Raw genomic sequence first — 21,111 nt, 5'->3', positions numbered from 1 at the left:
GATTTTTCTATCATTGATGGATTTGGGGTCTCAATAAATCATCATACATGCACTCCCCCACTAATCTTTGCACACATGCATCGATTCATCCATCCATTAACTGATTCGGTCTTACATTCACACTCTGTCCCTACCATAAAAAAACACAAACATTCAACATGATGTGCTCTCTCCTAATGCTTTTTTTTAAATAACATGTATAGCACGAACGCATTTGCAATGCAATAGGTCTCGCATTTGAAGAGTTTAAGCTATTGGCATTATAAACGGCAATGCCTTATATTTATCTGTTTTCAGAAGACATAAATAAAAGGCATTGTCATTTACAATGCCAATAGCTCAAACTCTCATAAATGCGAGACCTATTGCATTGCAAATGATTGTTATTACAAGCCGACGGCAGCCACGTCGAAGTGGCAATATATTTCCTTCTTTGCCCCCATTTACTTTTTTGGGGTGTTTACTTCTAACAGAATAATGTAAAAAAAAAATAGCCATTAAACCAGATCGCCAAGGCCGTTCACCATTGGCTTTGCCAATAGTTCTTTGTTTGCCCTCTGCTGAACGAGTGGTAGTGCTTCCTCTAAACATCTACGATCTATAATTTTGTTCAAGGTCAAAATGGTGTCAGCATCATGATGGTTGTTAAAAAGATGCTTTTAACGAAATAGTGTACCTGTAAGGCAACAAAATATTTTTCACAGAAGCACCTGTTGAAAATAGCAGAAATAAATATTTGTGGTGCAGCATGTGAGAACCTGCAACTCTGCATTATATCCTTGGTAATATTCTGCACATACTGACTAAATAGACAGAAAATGCCCCCTATCGATCAGTTTTACACTCTCAGATATGGCACAGTTGACAAGCTGAACCTTGACCCTGCGCACATCCACTCAACTTATTCACCTAAAATTTCAAATCTATTCACTTCATACAGAGCTACAACTCACAGACTGCAACTCAATTGGTGGTGTACAGAAATATATTATTTTATTTTATATTTATATATGTATAAAACATGCCTTGCTTTACAATATTTTACACTCTTCTCTCCTTCAGTACAAGATATCCGGCTATAACTCTCAGGTGTACAGTCTATGCCTGAAAGGCTTTCAAAAAAGCAAACCAGTTTCTCTGACAAGTCTTGTATGACAAAGGCATCGATTCTCCCCTTTTGTCAAATAAGTCCAAAAGTCACTGAAGGGAAATACGCGGTGCCATGACTACACACAAACTAGACGATGAAACTAGACTGGGCTGTATTAGGCAATCCAATAGATTATCTACTGCAGCTGGGATTGGCTCTCCTACAAGAAGTTCCCACTCAACTGACACTGACTCTACTCCCTCTGAGACAAATCTGGCTCCGCCAGCGAAGCCACATATACTTCAACATCAGGATGAAGCAAAGATCATATGAGGTGATGGGATGACTCCAGAGACACGGTTCATAGGCTGCAGTCAGATGATGGCATTCAAGCATTATCAGAAGATGGTCAGATTACAGGAACATAGATTTCCAAAACCCTTCCGAAGAAATCCACCACACTTTGATCCAAGAATCTGGCTAAGCAGCCACAGTGGCTGGTATTGATGAACAAAATCAGCTTCTTCATGGGGCCACACCAACTCCCTGCACAACAGGTACTCTTACTTCCGTAGGTTAGATTGTTATGTCCCAAAGGAACAAACCTGCTATGTTGACTTTGATTAGAGTCTGTTGACTTTATCAGAGCTGCACCCTACTCCCTTCAAGTAATGGCAAGAAAGACGAAAAGCTACTCCTGGGCACAGCACCTCTGTCCTCTAGGGAGGGCCCTTGCACTTGCTGCCCTAAAGACCATGGCTTTCACGGGAGGGGCAGGGCACTTGTTCCACCATCAGGATTACTGCTGGGAAAATCCAGCAGAGCCTCTTTTTTTGGGTCGCACACTGCTGTAAGGAAAGCTGACTTCCTTACCCCAAGGCTCATCTACAAAGGAACCTGACACTGCTGGCCCCCTGAGGTCAATTCACACATTACAATGTGAGCACTAGGTTAAATCTGTCTCCAGAGTTCGCTCATTGTCACTTCATGTCCACATCAAAGTCCAGCACTAGCAACTTTGTTTCCTCTGTGCCATTTCGACTACCAACTGCACACACTAGCTTAGTATTAGAAGCCCGGATTCGCCATACGACTCCTCCACTACCACCGCTTTCCAGAGCCACCAGGTTACGGATAAAATCGCCTGTCTTCAGGTCCCAAAGTTTAACAGTGCCATCGTCTGAGCTTGTTACCACAAACTTCGAGCTGAACTGTAAGCAAGTGACAGCACTCTGGTGCTTCTGGGGGCCTGTAAAACAAAAGGACTTCATATTAGCATCCGTTAGACTAACAATTTACAATATCTGCACTTTATACATTTTCACTACACGTGTGTCCCCTGTTTCAGATAAGTTTACATGATCAGGCATTATCTTTCAACTAATTAGTAATATTTGAGGGGGGGTGGGACGAACAAGCCAGAAATGGTGATGCAGGACTTTTGTTTAGGAAAACATTACTTATCTGTAACAATCATTTTGCTGCTAAAACTGTAGAAGATACCCATTCAAACAATACAGTAAGAAGAGTGTATGATGGGGGTCATACCTTAAGCTTAGCTTCACATCGCAAGATACACTAAAGATGAAGTACTGGTAACCAATTAAATCATGGTACCTGAAAGAAATTGGTTACTTACCTGTAACAATTGTTCAGCAGCTTCAAACTCTTATAGAATCACATGCTGACACTTATTTTGCCATGTGGTGGTTGTATCTGGAAGTTTTTTTAGGTGTAAAAAAACCTTTATCCTTTGTCCACAAATTCTTCTTATTGAGGTTATTGCTAATAGAAAAGCAATCTTTGACAAAATAAACTGTAGTGGACATGAATAAAACGACTCAGAGGGAGGACCCATGAGTCTAGTGAATACCATTTTAAGATTCCAAACTGGAGCCGGCAGTGTTTTTCAAGGGATTACCCTCTTTAAAACTTCCATAAGCGCTTTAACAACTAGAATTTTGAAAAATGATTGCTATTTCGTGTTTAGACATACAGCAATGGATGCAAGATGTAGGCGTATAGATGTGCAAGCTAAGGCTGCGTTTTGGAAACACCAAGTTTTCAAATGTAGCTTTGATAGGGTCAACCGAATGTGCAATGCAATAGTGTACATATCTTTTCAACTCTGTAGCATAGCAAGCTCTGGTGGTTGGTCGTTTTTTATCTCTAAGAATGTTCAGACATTCAGAGAACAAGTTCAGATACACAAATTCTAAGATTTAAGGAGCCAGATTGCTAGAATAAGCTGTTTGGGATCTGGGTGCCTGATCATTCTGTGGTTCTGTGTGACAAGGTCCTGCCTGTTAGGGAGCCTCTTGTGGCGAACTACTGACAAATCGAGCAGGGTGGTGTAGCAAGCCTGTCTTTCCCAAGCGGGAGCTATTAGAATGAATGTGAGAGAGGTTTGCTTGACCTTCCTCACCACAAACAAAAGTAGTGGGAGAGGCGGAAAAGTGTAAGCAAATATCCCTGACCAATTTCATCCATCATGCATCGCCTTGAGACTGTGGGTGATGAAACCTAGAAGCAAAGTTTTGGCATTCTGTGTTCTCTACTGTGGTGAAAAGATCTAGGTCTGGTAACCCCTATGCACAGACATATGGCAACAGGACTTGTGGGTGGAGTTCCCATTTGTGGACTTGTTGCTGCCTTCTGCTTAAGAGGTTGGTTAAATTCTTGTTTACCCTCAGAAGATAGTCTGCCAGTAGTTGAAAAGAATGAGTGCTTCCCAATTTGTGAATGCAACACACTGCGGTCATATTGCCTGTTTATGTGCAGTCCTATGGACAGCACCCATTAGTTAGATGGATGTCTGTCCACTGTGTCTTGAACCCTAAAAGCCTGCCCCTGACAGGTATTTTGTGACAGGGGGAGGGGACGATGACGAGAGGGGAGTCATAGGTTAGTGGGAATGCACCATTGCCTCTATATGAATCCATTTCATAACCTTTCCCTCCTTGTTGACGGTAGCCCTATTGTTGCTGCTGGTATGTGTGGCCCTGATCTGGCATGGATTGTTTACCTTCTCCTCTAACCGTTTATAAAAGGACTGAAGCAGTGTACCTGTCAGTAGTTCCCCCATTGCTTATGCTGTTGCGGTCCTTTTTTATTTTTTCTAATATTTTGCCTATTTAAAGGATCAGTAAGCAGGTGATGTACTCCAGGTTTAAAACTTGAAATACATAGCCAAGCACATCATCTTAAGGTAACTGCCACTGGCAGTGGTATGCACTAGGACTAGGACAAAGGATGCTGATTACGCTACTTCTTTGTGCCAAGCAATGTTGGAGGCCTCATGCCTGCACTTGACATCCGGCCACTTACAGCTTTCTGGAGGAAAAATTCAAATACTCACTGTGGCTCAGATCCTCCCAGCATGGGATCTAAGGGAGAGGGGTAGGAGACTGCATGCTACCTCAACTTGCAGGACACACATTTTCTTAAACTACTCATGCAGTCCCACAGATCCTACCTGCGCTTCACATTGAGTAAGGAACACTTCAAATTTGCCGGGCTGATGTTTGGCCTTAACACTTTGCATAGATCGCCATCTGGTTTTGGGCTCGGATGAGTGCATGTTTTTGTCTTCGAAGAAGCCTTGTGGTCACGAGATCGGTGACTCCTCCTTCGGTGTAGAGTGCGCATGGGCTTCGGCTCCATCGTTAGATTGTTTTGCCAGTAGGGTTAGATGGAGTAGTAAGTAATAGAGAAGTTCCCATGCGTGATGTACCTACTTAAGATAATACTGGATCAGATAGAGGTATCCGAGGAGGAGGGTGGGCGTGTACAACTCTGCAGCTCTACATGCCAACAACAGATGCATACTGGTAAGTAGCATTTTCCGTTCCAGGCATATTAGCTGCAGATTGTACACTATGCATAGACTGTATAGCAGTATCCTTCTCAGCGGTGGCTACCTGTATCTGTTGCAGTAGTTTGAAAAAGTGTTTTTAATACAGCCTGGCCAACAGTAGCTTGTCGTTTTGCTTGCACATCTACACAATAGTATTTTGTGAAGGTGTGTGGCGTGGTCCAAGTTGCTGCTTTGCATATGTCATCTAGAGGAATATTTCCTAAGAATGCCATAGATGCCCCTAGTTTGCGTGTGGAATGAGCTCTAGGGGGAATGGTTAATGTGCGTTTAGCTTTAAGGTAGCAAATTTGTATACATTTGAAAATCCACTTGATCGAGACAATGTCGGTGAATGTAATTGCGCGTTGAAGAGGTCTGGAAACGTTTCCGAACCGGAGCGCAGCAAGTTTCATCCGAACCTGATGGCGGAAAAAAACAATCTAACGATGGAGCCGAAGCCAAAGCGCACTCTACACCGAAGGAGGAGTCACCGTTCTCGTGACGACAAGACTTCTTTGAAGACAAAAACAACATGCAATCACCCGAGCCCAACACCAGATGGCGATCAATGCAAAGTGTACAATCTGCAGCTCATATGCCTCGAACACAGTGTTTTGGTGGTGATTTTTCGACTCTGAAGCATGAGTGCTTTCCCTTTCAGTAACGGGTCTTTCGACGCCTTGGACAACAAGGAATTCAACACAGCTTTTCAGTGCCAGCAGCTGGGCAGTGGACGCGTGTCAAAATGGAAGCCTTTCAATTTGCCGGTTCGCCACTGCATTTAGCTTTATGGCTAGGAGGATGGATGACGGGTGCATTGTCCTTTCTCGACTCCAAAGTCGTGTCTCAGTGTTGACTAGAACGACTTGGTTGCAGAGCTCCAAGACATGGGTGTCAATATGAGCTGCTAAGCTGAACCGCTCGAAGGCACAGCTATGGCAAGTCCTCCAGCTGTGGTTTATGTTTAGGGGCATGTGTGCTCAGGACCCTTGGAGCGATCTTCGCTTCAGCCCTGATGCCTTCTCAGGTTCGATGTTAGGGTCTCTCTAGTAGGAAATGGATGGTTGACCCTCACCTCCACTGCCCCCAGGGTAAATGCTTCAGTCTACAGAGCACCACTAGTGCGGACTACTTGCTGTCTTGGCTTCATAATCATGATCACTTGCTTCCGCTCCAACATCTCCTTCCCTTCTGATATCTCGAGCTCAGCAGTGGTTTCCATACTGTGGGTCATACATCGACCTCTCCAGTACAAAAGTCTTTTTCGGCTTAAATTGCTGACACGTTGCACGATCTTGTAACTGTGTTCAGGGGATAGACAAAAAATGCACACTTGATGTGATCGTTCTGCAGATATTTGGCGTTACAATAAGGATGCCGTTGGAATGGGGTCCGCTCCATCACCCCTCCTAAACCGTTGTTGGATGAGGTTAGAAGGCTCCGAGTGTTTGACGTTTTTCAGGCATCATCATTCTTTCTGAATACGCAGCTGCCGAAACTTTGGTGACAAAGTTTGCATCTCCAAGGCTAAAAGGCCTCGAAAGGCTACGCTGAAGATGAGCTTTGACTAATAAGTCCTGGCTCAATGGCGGAGGAAAATCTGAAGATGGAACAGATGACTATGCACATTACTTACCAGAGGAGTCGTCACAGGACCTCATGGCTCAAAAGACTTCCTCCAAGAAAAACAAGTTGCAAAAGTCCAGGTCCACACTAGATGGCAGGAATATGCAGAGCAGGTGTATCTACAGCCACAAATGCTACAAATATATCAGTTTCTTATGTATCCCCCTTAGTATCAACTGCAATGACCAATAAGTGCACCCTTAAGCAGACACGTCAGCTTACGGTCCCACGAAGTGTGTAAGGTATATATATATATTCTCATTCTACATTAGGGCATAACACTTAGTGGTGGATAGTTTATGTGTTTTCCTTAGGATATTCATGGTCTTTTTTGGTAGGTTTAAGCAACTCAGTTTATCTATCTCAGGAGATAGGATATTCATGGCTCCACAATTCGTGGCTCTACAACTAATTTACCCATATCAGAAAAGGTTTGTCTCTAAGAACCAGATTCATGATTTTACTGAACAATTCATTGGATGCATTGATCTGGTCACGGCTCACTAGATTTCCACTAGCTGTTGCCACAATAGAGGCTGCCTAGGCCTTTGACTGGGCTCTTGGGTATATTTGTGGGATGTCTTGGCAGTATTAGGGTTTAGCCTGTTTTTTATTCCCACTCTTCAGTGAATGTTTGCAAACTCGTCAGCACAAATTTTATTTAATGGAGCCCTCTCTCTCCTCTTTTGCTAGATATTTATATTGAACCATTTGCCCAGTTACTTAGTTGAGACCCCAGGTTATCCCGATTTTCAGAGCAACAACTAAGGAATAACATAGCACTCTACGCAGATTATTTTGATTATCTATACATCAGACCCTCTTCAAACCATTCCGAGGGTAAAAAAGTTAGCGGAAGAATTTGGGGTTCTTTCAGTTCTGTGAACACAACTAAATCAGAGATTATGTGCTGGAGAATCACCAATTGGGGCTGAAAGGTGACTAAGTTTAAGTACTTTGGCATCTCTATAGTTCATTTATTGAGGGTGGTTTAGGATAGGAGGTTGCTCGGTTCCTTATTAGATGGAGAAATTTGCCACTATCAATTTGATTAAAATGTTGGTTTTACCTAGGTTAACCTATCTTTTTAATTGTATCCCCCTCATGTTTCCTAAACAAGAGATTGAAAAAATACAGGGGAAAATAACCAGCTTTATCTGGGCTTCAAACAGAGCCAAGCTATCTGTGAAAAAATTGAGGCATGTGAAGAAGGGGACTCTGGCATTACCAGACGTACATTACAGTATGGCTTTCCAATTTAAGAACAGTAGGATGCTTCTTGGGACACCGGATAGTTCAACTTGGTATCGGATTCTATCAGAAATGGTGACCGGGCTGGGACTCATTGGCTTTCTATACAAATTTGGGGCACCCAAGTTATTTTTAAGAAAGTCCACCTGAAAATCTTAAAAGCTGCATTTAGCCTTCGGTACAGAGTTAGGAAGATCTTGGGCATTTGGTACTATTCTGATTTCTCCCAAGTTTGGGATTCTCCGGGCATCACAGAATGTCTGCTGACCAGACTAAGTCTTCCTTTGAGGGCAGCCCGGATAACCAGTCCAGGGGATCTTTTTTCAGTCCAAAGGTTTTTACCTTGGGAAGGACTTATGTCAAGACTTATGTAAAAGACTGGGGGTTCTAGATTTAAGTATGTACAGCTCTCTTTCGTAACAGAGTGCGAATTCAGAGATTGGTGGTGCCTGGGAGGTCAAAGTACTGCTGCAAGATATGCAGCTCATAAGTAAGGAGGTCTCTATATGGAATCGGAAGCTCTTCAAAGCAGAGGATGAAACTTCAGAAGCACTGTATAGGACCTGGAAGGGAGTGATATCAGAATCAGAGCTTCCACTTTTGTGGCAAATCTCCTTGAAATTATTACATTCTATGGTCAAGCCAACCAATCGAGGGGCATGCTTTTTTATTTGGTGCTTCTCGCGAGAAGGGAGATCTGCATTGGCTAGATCCGGGAGCTCCCCTCTCGGAGGATTAACTTAAAAGCTGTCCGCTGGACCTCCAGGGTGAACTTGGGCTGCACCCCATGTAGAGCGGATACTATCTGGACAGACTTTCTAAGGTGGAGTGGTATGTTCGAATCGGAAAGTTGAGCAGCCCTATGGTTCTTCCTAAGTACCAAAAAGATATGCATGTTTAAGCCCAGGCTAGTGTGGCTAGGCGACTGCTTGTGCATCAGGTGTGAGGTCGGTTCCACAGTGTCACCTGGTAATGCAACTCTTTTGGTGATACGAGGACACAAGAATAAATACATTAAAAGGAGTGCTCTGGAATCATAGCGAAGGGCGCAGAACACGAGATTCGTTTTAAATATAAATAATTTATGGCTTTGAGGTTTCAAGCACTGCAACGCGGAACCATGCACGAAAATAAATAGTGCCTCTTCAACTCATCATAACGTACATTGGTGATTCATTCTACATTGAGAAGAGACAGTTGGTCCTGAGGAGAACCCCGTAAATTGGGGGTTCGAAACGCGTCGACCCGGTGTTGGTCCCTTTTGTCAAGCAAATTATACTGAGATTTATCTTCTTAGTAGGGCTCTGCTTTTAAATATGTCTCTGATCAAATGCAACTATGTGATGAATTATCATTTATGTGAATAGAAAATTAATTCTTTTGACATTAGGACCAAAATATATGTGTGTATGAGTGAAGGATGAATGCATTGGCCATTGTGAGAGTTGGATGTGTTGAGAACTTGTAAATTGTATTGTATATAGTTATTCTTTGATGTAATGTTTTTTATGTGTACATGCAAAAATTCATGATTTGCGTATATAAAATGATATTCAACTAGTGAAATCATACAATAAACTAGTGACGAAAGTTAGAAATCGGACCGATATGTTTTAATCATAAAGGTTGGCATCATTCTTTTGAAAGTAACTTCCAGCACTGGCAGTTGTGTTGTTTAATACATCATTCTTATTAATTGCATGAACACTCGAGCTGGTAGTGAGCGTTGTGAATGGAATTTTTGTATGAGAGCTTGCATACTTTGTATCCTTGTTGGATTGGGGTATGCAATTGCTTTGGAGGTATCTATTGTGGCACCTTGATACTGTTTAGACAGGGATGGTTGGAGGTGTGACTTATTTTGATTTACTGTGAATCCTAGTTTGTGCAACAGGCAGATGGTCTGATGCATGTGCTGTACACATTGGTGGTATGACTTGGATTTTATTAACTAGTCATTTAGGTATGGGAAGACATGAATGTTGTCCCTTCTCAAGTGTGCTGCTACTACTGCTATACACTTTGTGAACACTCGAGGTGCTGTAGTTACTCCGAAAGGGAGTACTTTGAATTGGTAGTATTGACCTTCTAGTACAAATCATAGGTACTTTCTGTGAGATTGATGTATAGGAATGTGGAAGTAGGCGTCCTTGAGATCTAATGTGGCAAGGAAGTCGCCTTATTTTAACAACGACAGAACTTGTTGTAGTGTGACCATAAAGAAGTGGTCCGATTGTATGTACAGGTTTAGGGGCCTTAGATCTAGTATAGGTCTGAGGGACCCGTCCTTTTGGTTATGAGAAAGTATAGGGAGTAAACTCCTGTGTTTTGATGGTGTTTTGGGACTGGTTCTATTGCATTCTTTTGTAGTAGAGACGCAACCTCTTGTCTTAGGAGTATGAGATGCTCCTGTGACATGGGACGCTGTCTGGGTGGTATTGTTGGAGGAGTGGAAGTGAGCTCCAGGCAATAACCTGACTGAATTATTTGTGTTACCCACCTGTCTGTGGTGATGGAGTTCCAGACAGGTAGGAACATGTTGTAATCTGCCCCCAACAGGAGTGGAATGGTCTGGGGGGATGGAAGGGAAGTCACTGTTTGGGAGTAGAGGCATTGCGATTGTTGTTGCCTCTGCCCTTATTGTTGTTACCTCTATTTCCTCCTCTGTAATACCCTCTACTGGGCGAGGTTTGGGTGGGCGCTTTATAAGAAGAGGAGGTGTTGTCAGTTTGAAAACCCTTACAGGTGCCTCTATATGAGGAGTGACGAAAGGAGGCTCTATGGGTCGGAATTTGTAAAGCTCCCATGAATGTTGCCGTATCTATATTTTTTTTCATTTTCTTTAGTGCATTATCAACTGTTGGACCAAAGAGATGTTGCTGGTCAAAGGGTTGATTTAAGATACTGGCCTGTACTTCTGGCTTGAACCCAGAGATGCGCAGCCATGCATGTCTACGCAACAGCACTCCCGTATTTATTGTCCTGGAGGCTGTGTCTGCAGTGTCTAATGCACAGCGGATTGAGGTATTTGTAATAACCTTGCCTTCTTGTATTAAGTCAGAAAACCTGGCTTTATATTGCTCTGGCAAATGTTGCATGAGTGATTGTAACTCATCATAATGAGCTCAATCATATCTCGCTAACAAAGCTTGAGTGCTAGCAATTCTCGAGACATTGGCTGCTTGTAGGATGGTGCGTTCCCCTGAAGCATCTAAAAGCTTGGACTCTATCAGGGGGTGGAGCATCCCCTGTTGTCTGTGAGTTAGCTCTTTTCCTCGCATTTGATACCACAAATGAGTCCAATAGCAGCTGACCTTTGATGTATCCTGGGTCAGTTGGAGCCGCTTTATACTTTTTTCCAGTCTGGGGTTAATTACCCTGGCTCTGACGGGGTCTTTGAATACCTCTAGTGCATGTCTCACCACTCCACTAAGTATTGGTAATGTGGTCGAGGTTTTATGTGACAACAGTAGTGTATCCATGAGGAAGTCCTCTTCCACTCGATCTGTGTGTAAGTCTATTCCATGAAAAGTGGCTGCTCTATGAATGAGCTGCGTGAACCCAATGGTGTCATCTGGGGGAGATGGTCAAGAAGGGTATTTGTCATCTTGTGGCAGATCTGGTGCATCTGGAGCATTATAATCCTCCCAGGGATCATCTGATGGCCCAGGAATATTGTCTGGGTCATCTGTGTCGTCTATGTGATGCTCACTTTCTACCCCCTGTGAATAATTGTCTTCATCATCATCATCATCATCCTGCGGTATAAAGTTGTGTGTGCTGGATGGTGAGGGTACAGGAGAAATATCTGTTGGTATCTCTATCAATGGTGAAAGAATTTTTATGGGGGAAGTTTGTGCATGCTTTTTAAGAGGAACTGGAGGTGGTTTGGGAGAGTCCATTTTCCTCTTTATTTATTTATTTATTTTTATTTCCGATATTTGTAATGCGCGACACTCATCCCATGGGATATCACGGCGCTGAAAGTCGAGAGAGACTACTGAAGACATTGCGGGGGGGTTATGTTTTAGGGAAGAGGTGAGTTTTTAGTTTTTGGCGAAACTGAAGATAGTTTATGGTGTGTCTTAGATCAACAGGTAGATCATTCCACCTTTTGGCTGCCAGGTGTGAAAAGGCGCGTCCGCCTGTTCTTACTTTGTGGATGCGCTTGGGTTTGGCCAGAGCTGATTGGCTCGATCTTAGGTTCCTATTGGGAACATAGAAGTCAATCTTCCCTTGGAGGATTGTGGGGCCAGATTTATGAAGAGCTCTGTGCGTATGGCAGAGTAGTTTGAAGGTAGCCCTTTGGCGCATCGGTAGCAAGTGAAGTTTTTTAAGGCATTCTGATGCTGATTCTCGTTTGCCTTTGTTGCAGACCAGTTTGGCTGCCTGATTTTGCAAGACCTGTAGGCGGGAGAAGAGTTGTTCGTTCATCCCCTCAAATAATGCGTTGCCGTAATCTAGGCGGCTAACCAGTAGGGCTTGAGTGACTGAGCAACGGCAGTCCAGGGGTATCCAAGGGAAAATTTTTGCAAGAAGTTTGAGTATTGCAAAGCCCTTACCCCAGAGTGATCGTATGTGGTCCTTCATGGACAGGGCGTCGTCCATAATGATACCGAGATTTCTGGCATGTTGTTTTGGAGTGGGGGCTAGTCCCAATGAGGGTGGCCACCATGTAGCATTCCATATAAGTTTTGCTCCCCCGAACAGGAGAATCTCCGATTTGCCGGCATTTAGTTTTAAGCAGTGGTCGTGCATCCATTGGGCCATCCCAGAGAGATACTCATGTAGCTTTTTTGTTGTTGTTTCGGGTCCTTCCTCCATTGACACCATCAGCTGTGTATCATCCGCATAAGAGCATATGCCAATGCCCCACTTCCTTTCAATGTCAGCCAGGGATGAAACATAGACATTGAAAAGAGTGGGGCTCAGCGAGGCCCCCTATGGGACCCCACAGCCGATGGAATAGGGTTTAGAGTGGAACTGACCCATATGCACTGCCTGGGTACGATTGCTGAGGAAAGATCTAATCCAATTTAGTGCTGTGGATTGCACTCCTTTACTCAGGAGTGTGTTTAGTAAGCAATCGTGTGATACTGTGTCAAACGCCGCTGACAGGTCGAGCAGTATCAGAGCCACCGATCCACCTAGATCTGTGGTGCATCTGATACTGTCTGACACTGCCAGCAACGTTGCCTCGGTGCTATTGTTGGCTCTAAAGCCAGTTTGGGAGGGATCCAGGAGGGAGTTATCTTCCAGATACCGGGTCAGTTGTGTGTTGACCAGTTTCTCCAAAGCTTTGGAGAGATAGGGGAGCTGGGAGATCGGTCTGTAATTCTCCGGGTTGGAGATGTCGGACCCTGCTTTCTTCAAAAGGGGGGTCACGGATGCGTGTTTCCAGGCTTCCGGGAAAGACTCGGTGGTAAGCGATTTATTGAAGAGTTGGGTGACGAGGGGACAGAGCGTAGGTGCGATTTTGGAGAACACAAAGTGGGGGCAAGGATCCGAGGGAGAACCCGATTTGACTGTGTTCAGCGCCGCTAATACCTCTTCTTCAGAGAATTGTTGAAAACTGGTCAGACGCTGTGTATTGCCTGAGTCTGATTGGACATTACATCTGTCTGATGTTACAGTATGCTTGTCAGAATTGTCTGGCAAGATATGAGTATTTAGGGGTTTAAAGGTGGAGTAGATTTTGCTGATTTTGTCGGAAAAGAAGGTGCTGATGCGTTCGCAAGCCTCAGTTGAAGGGGTGAGGGTTTGTGAAGTGCTGGATGGTGTGCTGAACTCCTTCACTATTTTGAACAATTCTTTTGCGGAGTTGTGGTTCTCATGGATTCGTTGAGTGAGGTGCGCCTTTTTTGCGTCTTTAATCGCTGAGATGTATTGTTTCCGTTTGGTGACATAGTTAGCTCTTGCTTCACTGTCTTTCGTTTGTCTCCATAGATGTTCATTTTTTTGGCACTCCTTTTTAAGGCTTTTGAGGTGGGGGGTGTACCATTTCTCAGTTGTGTTTTTTTTTCTTTGTTTCCCGCATGGGGGCTAGTTTGTCTAGCATTTGCCGTATTCCGGCATCTAATAGAATGAGGCTATTACAGATGGGAGAGTCATCCGGTAATGTGATATCTGTCTCGAGAAAGTGATTTTGAACATTTGAGTCATTAATCAACCTCCAGGCTCTGTTGGTAGTGGGAAGGGTGGATCTGAGCTTCAAAGGTTTACAAGGGAGTTTGAATGAAAAGGATAGCATGGAATAGACGGACCATGACAGAGGTAGGATTTCTTTTATGATGGTCGATTCGATGTTGGTGAAGAGTAGATCCAAGGCGTGTCCGGCTAGGTGCATGGGGCCCACTACCCACTGTTTCAGTTGTAAGATTCCCATGTCATATTCCAGCTGGGAGGATCCGGGGGCATCTGCTTTTTTATAATGGATGTTGAAGTCGCCGACAACCATATAGCTTTTGTATTTTAGACAAAATGGTAACAGTTGGTTCAGTAGTTTAGCGCCTAAACTGGCTTCTTGCCCCGGGGGGGTTGTATACAACCGCACCGGCTAAAATGGTGAGGCCCTCGTATAGAATTTTGAAAGGTAAGGTTTCATGTTCGGAGTAGACAGTTGTAGATTCGGCGAGGCATGTCAGGTGATCCCTAAAGATCACAGCGACTCCGCCTCCTTTTTTATTACCTGGTCTGTTTTGGTTGATAATTTTATATTCGGGGGGAAGGGCATTAGCTAGGTCTGGAGCATTGGTTTCCGATAGCCAGGTTTTGGTGATAAAAACCAGGTCTGGGGTCCTGGTTGTCAGCAGGTCCCAGATATCCAGGGCGTGCTTAGGTAGGGATCTAGCGTTAAGGTATAAACATTACAATGCAAGGTGGTTTTTTTTTGGAATTGTAAGCTGGTCTGTATGGGATTGATCCATACTGGACCAACGGCAGGCGAGGCAGGAGATAGGTCCGTAAGATAAGCCAGGGCCGGTTTGAATACACCGGTGAGTTTTGAAGTCCGTAGTGACTTTGTTGAGGGCTAGTAGTGTACTGCATGAGTAGCAGATAGATGTGGGCATAGTTGGAATGGGGCCGATAGGGGGTGTAGCCCCTAGTCCCGGTCGGTCGCGGACGGGCGCAGACGGGCTTGCCTTCGGCGCGCAAACGTCGCACCCGCTGCGCTCGCCCGCTACGCGACCGGAAAATGCACATAATTTATGTTACTCCGGGGTTGTGGGTCGAGGGGGCGTGGCCTGAAAGGGGCGTGGCCTTTGCTCGTGGCGAGAGGGCGCGAGGGAGAGTATGCGACCAGCGTGCAGCGTCAGCGCTGGCTCCGCTGCGTGCAACAACAGTTTCTCAGGTAGGTGGAATTTAAGAACACAAGCAATCTGTGACACTCAATTTCCTAAAAACACAAGCAATCTGTGACAATAAAGTTTTAAAATGGTGGTGCCTCGCTCCCGGCTTTCCGCCTCAGGAGTTCGACTCTCGGTTTTTTCAGGCATTGTAATGACATGTCCAGTCTTTAGATTAGTACGAAGAGTCTTTTGCTTTGGGTCTGAGTGAAAAAGCTCTTCTGCTGAAAAATACTTTTTTGGTGCCAATTTATCCTGTTTGGGACCGAAATGCTTAGGTTTTACAGTGCCTTTTGGCTTTGGGGTGGATTTTGGCTTTGGTTCCGAAGACTTGGTATCATTTTTCTTTCTCCGATCTGCGCTTTTTGGATCTGGAATTTTTGTTCCCGAAGTGCATTTGGAATCATCGACCTTCGGAGCTGAAGTGTGTTTCGGTGCGGAAGCAGGCTTCAGGTCGACTTTTTTCGGAACCGGAGTGGTCTTCGGTTCGGTAGACTTGGGAACATCTTTCGGTGCTGAGCTTCTTTTCGACCGGTTTCGGTACCGATGGCTGCTTTGGTGCCGGGGTTAATTTTGGTTTGAGTACCTTTTGCTTGCCGGGACCGACAGACTGACTCGACTGGAGGTTTTTTGTATTCTTCGTTGCCGAGCCAGAAGGCGGGACGTCGAAAGGTTTTGGTCAGTGTGCACCTGGACCCTTAGGTGGAACCGAAGCCTGTCCTGGTAAGGGGGGGTAAATAGGGTCGATGCTTGTACTCACGACCTGTTGACCAGCTGGAAGAAGGTTGTCGTCTTCCGACTGATCATCAGCTACGGACGCTGAATCCTCTGTTCCCGAAACTATGTCGTCCTGCTGCTGTTCTTCAGACTACCTCGATCGGAGCCTCGTCTATGATGAGGTTTGGTGTCGAAGATGACTGCGCCATGACCCTTCGAGCTCGACGGTCTCTGATGGTCTTCTTGGACCGGAACGAAGCACGGGCCTCACAGTCTCGACTCTCGTGCTCTGGAAACAAGCACAGATTGCAAACCTCATGAAGATCAGTGTGAGGGAATTTGTGTCCACACTGAGGGCACTTCTTGAAGGGTGGCGCAGTTAGGCCAGACGAACGCTAGAATCGAGAAGTGCAAGCCTTTCGGCGCGGGTAACGGGAATTACTGTCTAAGACGATACCAATGGTATGATGAAGGACTAGAAGTCGAAAAGAGATCGATAACGGAACCGAACGATAAACACATCTGAGCCCGACGGCGGACAAAAACAATCTGAAGATGGAGCCGATGCCCATGCGCACTATGATCTACCGGAGGAGTCATCCAAAATACAAAGACTCTTCCAAGACAACAACAAAGTGTAATCATCCGGGCCCACCACCAGATGGTGATCTATGCAATAGTGTGTGGTCTGCGGCCCATATGCCTCGAACATATGGTTATCGGTTTTTAGGGGTCAGGGTCCTCCAGGGTCAGTGTAAAGGTACAGGGCCTTTAATGGTGGCACAATAAGTGCTTCAGTCCTTAGAGGCCTTCCCTGGTTACAGTGCCCTGGGTGCCTGTGGTACCATTTACCAGGGGCTGACCTGTGGCCAGAGAGAGCCAATTGGGTTTGGTCTTCAATGCATTTTTAGGGAAAGAACATAGGCCCTGGGTACCTGATGGGCAGGAGTTCAGGGCACACTCAGTCAAAGTACATCAGCAGTTCACCAAAAAGTGGGGGCAACCATGTAGAGGGAGGGCACTTTCTCATACATACAACATTTAAGAATCTCATATTTATCAACAGACTAAGAGCTTGATCTCTATTATCAATGTTATAAGTAATACAAAGTTTTAAAAATCCTTCCGTTCTTCTAGAAATCACAAACAGTCTAGCAAAATGTGTGGGACACTGCAATTATTTTTAGTCCACATGTACACAGAACCTGTTCATTTATCATTGCCGTTCTCATCTTCCTGTCTGCATTACATGGGTTCAGGCCAACTCTAAATTTCATTTCCGCATATCTAAGCTTTGGATTAGGCAGGGTCTCGATATAGGGGAATATATGATCCTTAGTCCACCCATTTACCAAGAATTAGGTGGACAATTTTGCTCCCCAGATAACAGAGGTCTTCTTCGCGAGCCTTTGTGTTAATAATAGCATGTAGCGTCTGTTTGGGAATCTGCTGCCCTAGTTTCCATTATTCTAGTTCTAGAGAAAGTTTAGCAAACATCTTATCTAGCTTATGTCTAACCTGGGATGCCGAATTAAGTTTGCTTTCCTCTATTTCTCTTTTACTAAGATTTGATATTTTGGGGTCCCTTTTTCTGCTCAGTCTCTGCCAGAAGTTCACTGTAGCTTGCAATCCCTGATAGCTCCAGGCTGTAAGTTGACATTATACTCTCACTGCTTGGACCATAGTTGATAGTAGGAAAGCAAGGAGCTGCTTCACACATTTACCCTCCTCAAAATTCCAATCTAATTTACCACCTAAAAACAGAACCTCTAATCTGTATTGGAATTGTTGGCGGACCACTGCATTGAAAGCTGATAGAACTGGCTACAGAGAAGGGCCTCCATACTTCCGCCTTCATTTTTTAAGGCCCCATACTGAGGAAAGAACCTTTGCTTTTAGTGATTGTATGTGGTCCCTCCAATTTAGCTTGCTATCGAACCACATACCCTAGTATTGTTATTTGTCCACCACCTCGACTCTGACCTCTCCCAATTGCCAGTAAAAGTAACTCTTTCTTTTCCACAGCACCATTATTTTGGTCTTATTTAAACTGACCATAAGGTGTTCCTAATATGTTTGGTAAGTGGGAAAGGAACAAAGAGAATAGCAGAGGGGCCAGGAAACAACCCTGGCTTAAGCGATTCTTTATCTGAATTTTCTTGGATAGCGTCCCCAGTGTATCCAAAATTTCCCCGGCCCAATTCAGTGAATGCATTTCCTGAATTAGTGAGATCTAACAGATCGAAGGTGGGTCGGAAGTCAACAAAGCAGCAGAACAAACTACCTCGCAATTGAATTGCCTTTTTTGCCATTGCCCATAAACTAAGGCAATGGTCTACTGTCGAGTGGCCCTCTTTGAACCCGCCTTATTCTATCAGTATCAAGTTATTCTATTTTACGCAGATCTTCAATACACCTAATAATATTATAGAAAATACTTTGTCCCCCATATCCAGCAGACTTATAAGGTGATAATTCTGGGGCTGTGCAGAGTCCTTTTTGTTATACATTGGTCTAACAATTGCCCCCTTCCAGCCTTCTGGAAAAATTCCAAATGTTAAGATATTTCAGAAGGTGACATTTAGAAAGCTTGCCCACCAATCCGTGTAATTTTTTAGTATTATTGCTGGTAGGTTATCTGGCCCTGCTGCTTTCATTAGTTTTAAAGATCCGATGGCTTCTTTTATATTTTGAAAAGAGAAATACAGCTTTATTTCTTCCGCATCCTTAAACCCAGTCTCCAAAATCTCATCTACCCTCTTACTATTGTACAAGTTACTCAAGTACTTAACCCAATCCTCTTCTCCTACTAAGGACTGCATTTCCCCTCGCACGTTTCCCTCTCGCACCAATCAACAGAATAATCTTATATTATTTGAGTCTATCACTTAAAACCTTATTTGCCAATTTTTGCACGTATATTCTGTTTTTCTTCCCTTCAGCTTATTTTTATACTCCAGTTTTGCCAAGCGGAGACTCTCCATTGTTTCCTCATCCTGTCTTTTCCCGAGCTCTCTCTTCCATTTTCTTTTCCCCCTCTTCTCATTACCTCTTTTTTTTGGATGCGGGCCCTGATTTTAGCCAGTATCTTTAAACAATTTACCACCTGCTTAATCACCTCATCGTACCATGTTAGGACATTCTCTCTTTTCTTTTTTACCGAGGGACATATAATCAATCATCAGGTCATTGACCAATTTCAAACTGTCCTCGGTTATACGGTGGTTATACATCGAGGTTCTATCTGTAAAGGGACCACTCTATCTCTTTTCGACCCTTGTTCTATCCTAAGTAATAATCTTAAGGATCAGTGGTGACTGCCTTCACTTTGCAGCACCTCAAAACCAAATGCCAAGCATTTATAAAGACATAATCGATTGGGCAAGTCTGATTCCCTTTGCGAAAGGTCTTTCTTGTTTGGCGGTTGGTATCTACACATCCGTTGGCACAGAATAAGCCTATAGATCCTAGGAACTTTCCTAGAGATTCATCTTGTGCAGAACCACCTGCTCTAGTAACGATTGCTGGGAGGCACCTGTGCCATGGTTAATAGATCTTTGAACAGTTTATCGCTAAGGGAGGGCTCCAGTTTGTGGCTAAAATCCCCTAGGGTCATGATCAACTGTGATGCTTTTGTTGTGCAGATGAGCTCCAGGTCTTCCTCTAGCAAACCCTGCTGCTCTTCATAGTCCATTATAGCTCCTGGCTGGATGTATATATTGATCACTATTATTTGTGTTCTTGCCCAGGGGTCACTATAGAGCTCTACCTGACTAGCTAGTAACCACAGACTTTTCATTTTTAACTGGGTTACTTTGTTAGCTATTTTTGAGGATACGAACGTAATCAACCCCCCTAAGGGGAACCCTACGTTCATACGCACTGCCTCTTTGGTAAGCATAAAGAAACCATCTATTGGTTCGGGTACCTCGCACAACCAAGACTCCTGAAAGCACATCATTTAATAACTGCCCAACATCTAAGGTTGTTTTGGGTTAACGGTCTCTTATACCCCCTATATTCCACATCAATATCTGTAAGCTGTGCGAGTACCCCACTTCCTAGTCCAGGTCATTCAATACTCCAAATATATTACCATCCCAACTTCCTGATGAGTCGGATAGTGCTTCAAATCTATTGCTCAATACTGGCCCTTTTATAGCATTTGCTGTGGTTACTTGTATCCCTCCCTGACTTCCATCAGTACAAATTCTTCTCTGCTGATCCCCTGGTTTGTCATACTGTATTTGCTCTGGATGTAGTCCTGCATTATAGGTAAGGGCCCCAATGTTCCTGTGGTCCTGTGGTTACTCCCTTCTGCCCAGTTCACCGACTTGTACGAGTCTATCCCCTCCTTTTCCAGTTCTCCCTCCACCATTACCACCATCTGCTTTACACATTGGGAATAGAAGATGACCTTTGTCACCTCTTTCCTTCCGAATTTGTTGTAAAGCCAATTTGCCTTTTTTTCCCAATTTGGATGTAACCCCACCCAGTGTGGGACATTTAACCAGTATTTGTAGCAGGTGTGAGAGATTTAGGTGTTTTAGTTTCCACTGTCGTTTTCTCCCTATCCTTCTCCCCCATGGTGTGAGAAGATGGGTTTCTATTGCAGTACCCCCCACCCCCATCACCACTTTTTGCGAGACCACTGATGCACTTTGACTTGATGTGCCCTGGGTACCTGCTAGTCAGGTTCCCAGAGCCTGTGTACTTTCCCCCAAAACTGTACCCAATTGGCATCTCTGGCCACAGGTCAGCCCCTGGTAAATGGTACCCAGGGCGCTGTGACCAGGGAAGACCTCCAAGGGCTGCAGCACTTCTTGTATCACCCTTAGAGGCCCTGTACCAGTACACACACTCACTGCCTTTGCAGGCTGCGTGCCTTGGTGCAGAACAAAGTGGAGAGGCGACATGGCACACATTGCTGTGTGCCATGCCTACAACGCAATGCCCTGCCATAGATCAGTCACCCCTCTAGCTGAGTGCCTTATACCAGTGGTGAGGGTACAGGTACATGAGCCCTGTACCCCTACAGTGTCTAAGTCCTTTCTTAGACATTGTGAGTGCAGTGTTGCCATTAAGAGTATATGGTACTGGAAGGTTGCCATTACGAACTCCACAGCACCATAATGGCTGTACTGAATACTGAGAAGTTTGGTATCAAACTTCTCAGCACATTAAACCCACATGGATGCCTGTGTGGGATTTAATGAAAAATGCAC

General features: G+C 44.4%; 1 protein-coding gene across 2 annotated transcripts in view; it reads right to left on the bottom strand.

The window, feature by feature from the left end:
* Positions 1–971: 971 nt before the first annotated feature.
* The window catches only part of LOC147693373 (F-box/WD repeat-containing protein 7-like), a 413,361-nt gene continuing 393,221 nt past the window's right edge, over positions 972–21,111 (bottom strand). For both annotated transcript variants that reach the window (XM_086933689.1, XM_086933690.1), the window contains exon 13: positions 972–2,339. In XM_086933689.1, coding sequence (XP_086789815.1) covers positions 2,071–2,339 — 269 coding nt within the window. In that variant the 3' untranslated portion in view covers positions 972–2,070. The remainder of the gene's footprint in view (positions 2,340–21,111) is intronic.

Source organism: Lissotriton vulgaris, chromosome 8 (genome assembly GCF_964263255.1).
Source record: "Lissotriton vulgaris chromosome 8, aLisVul1.2, whole genome shotgun sequence".
Lineage (NCBI taxonomy): Eukaryota > Metazoa > Chordata > Amphibia > Caudata > Salamandridae > Lissotriton > Lissotriton vulgaris.
Note: the sequence above shows the minus strand (reverse complement) of the source record. Positions and strands in the feature narration are given on the sequence as shown.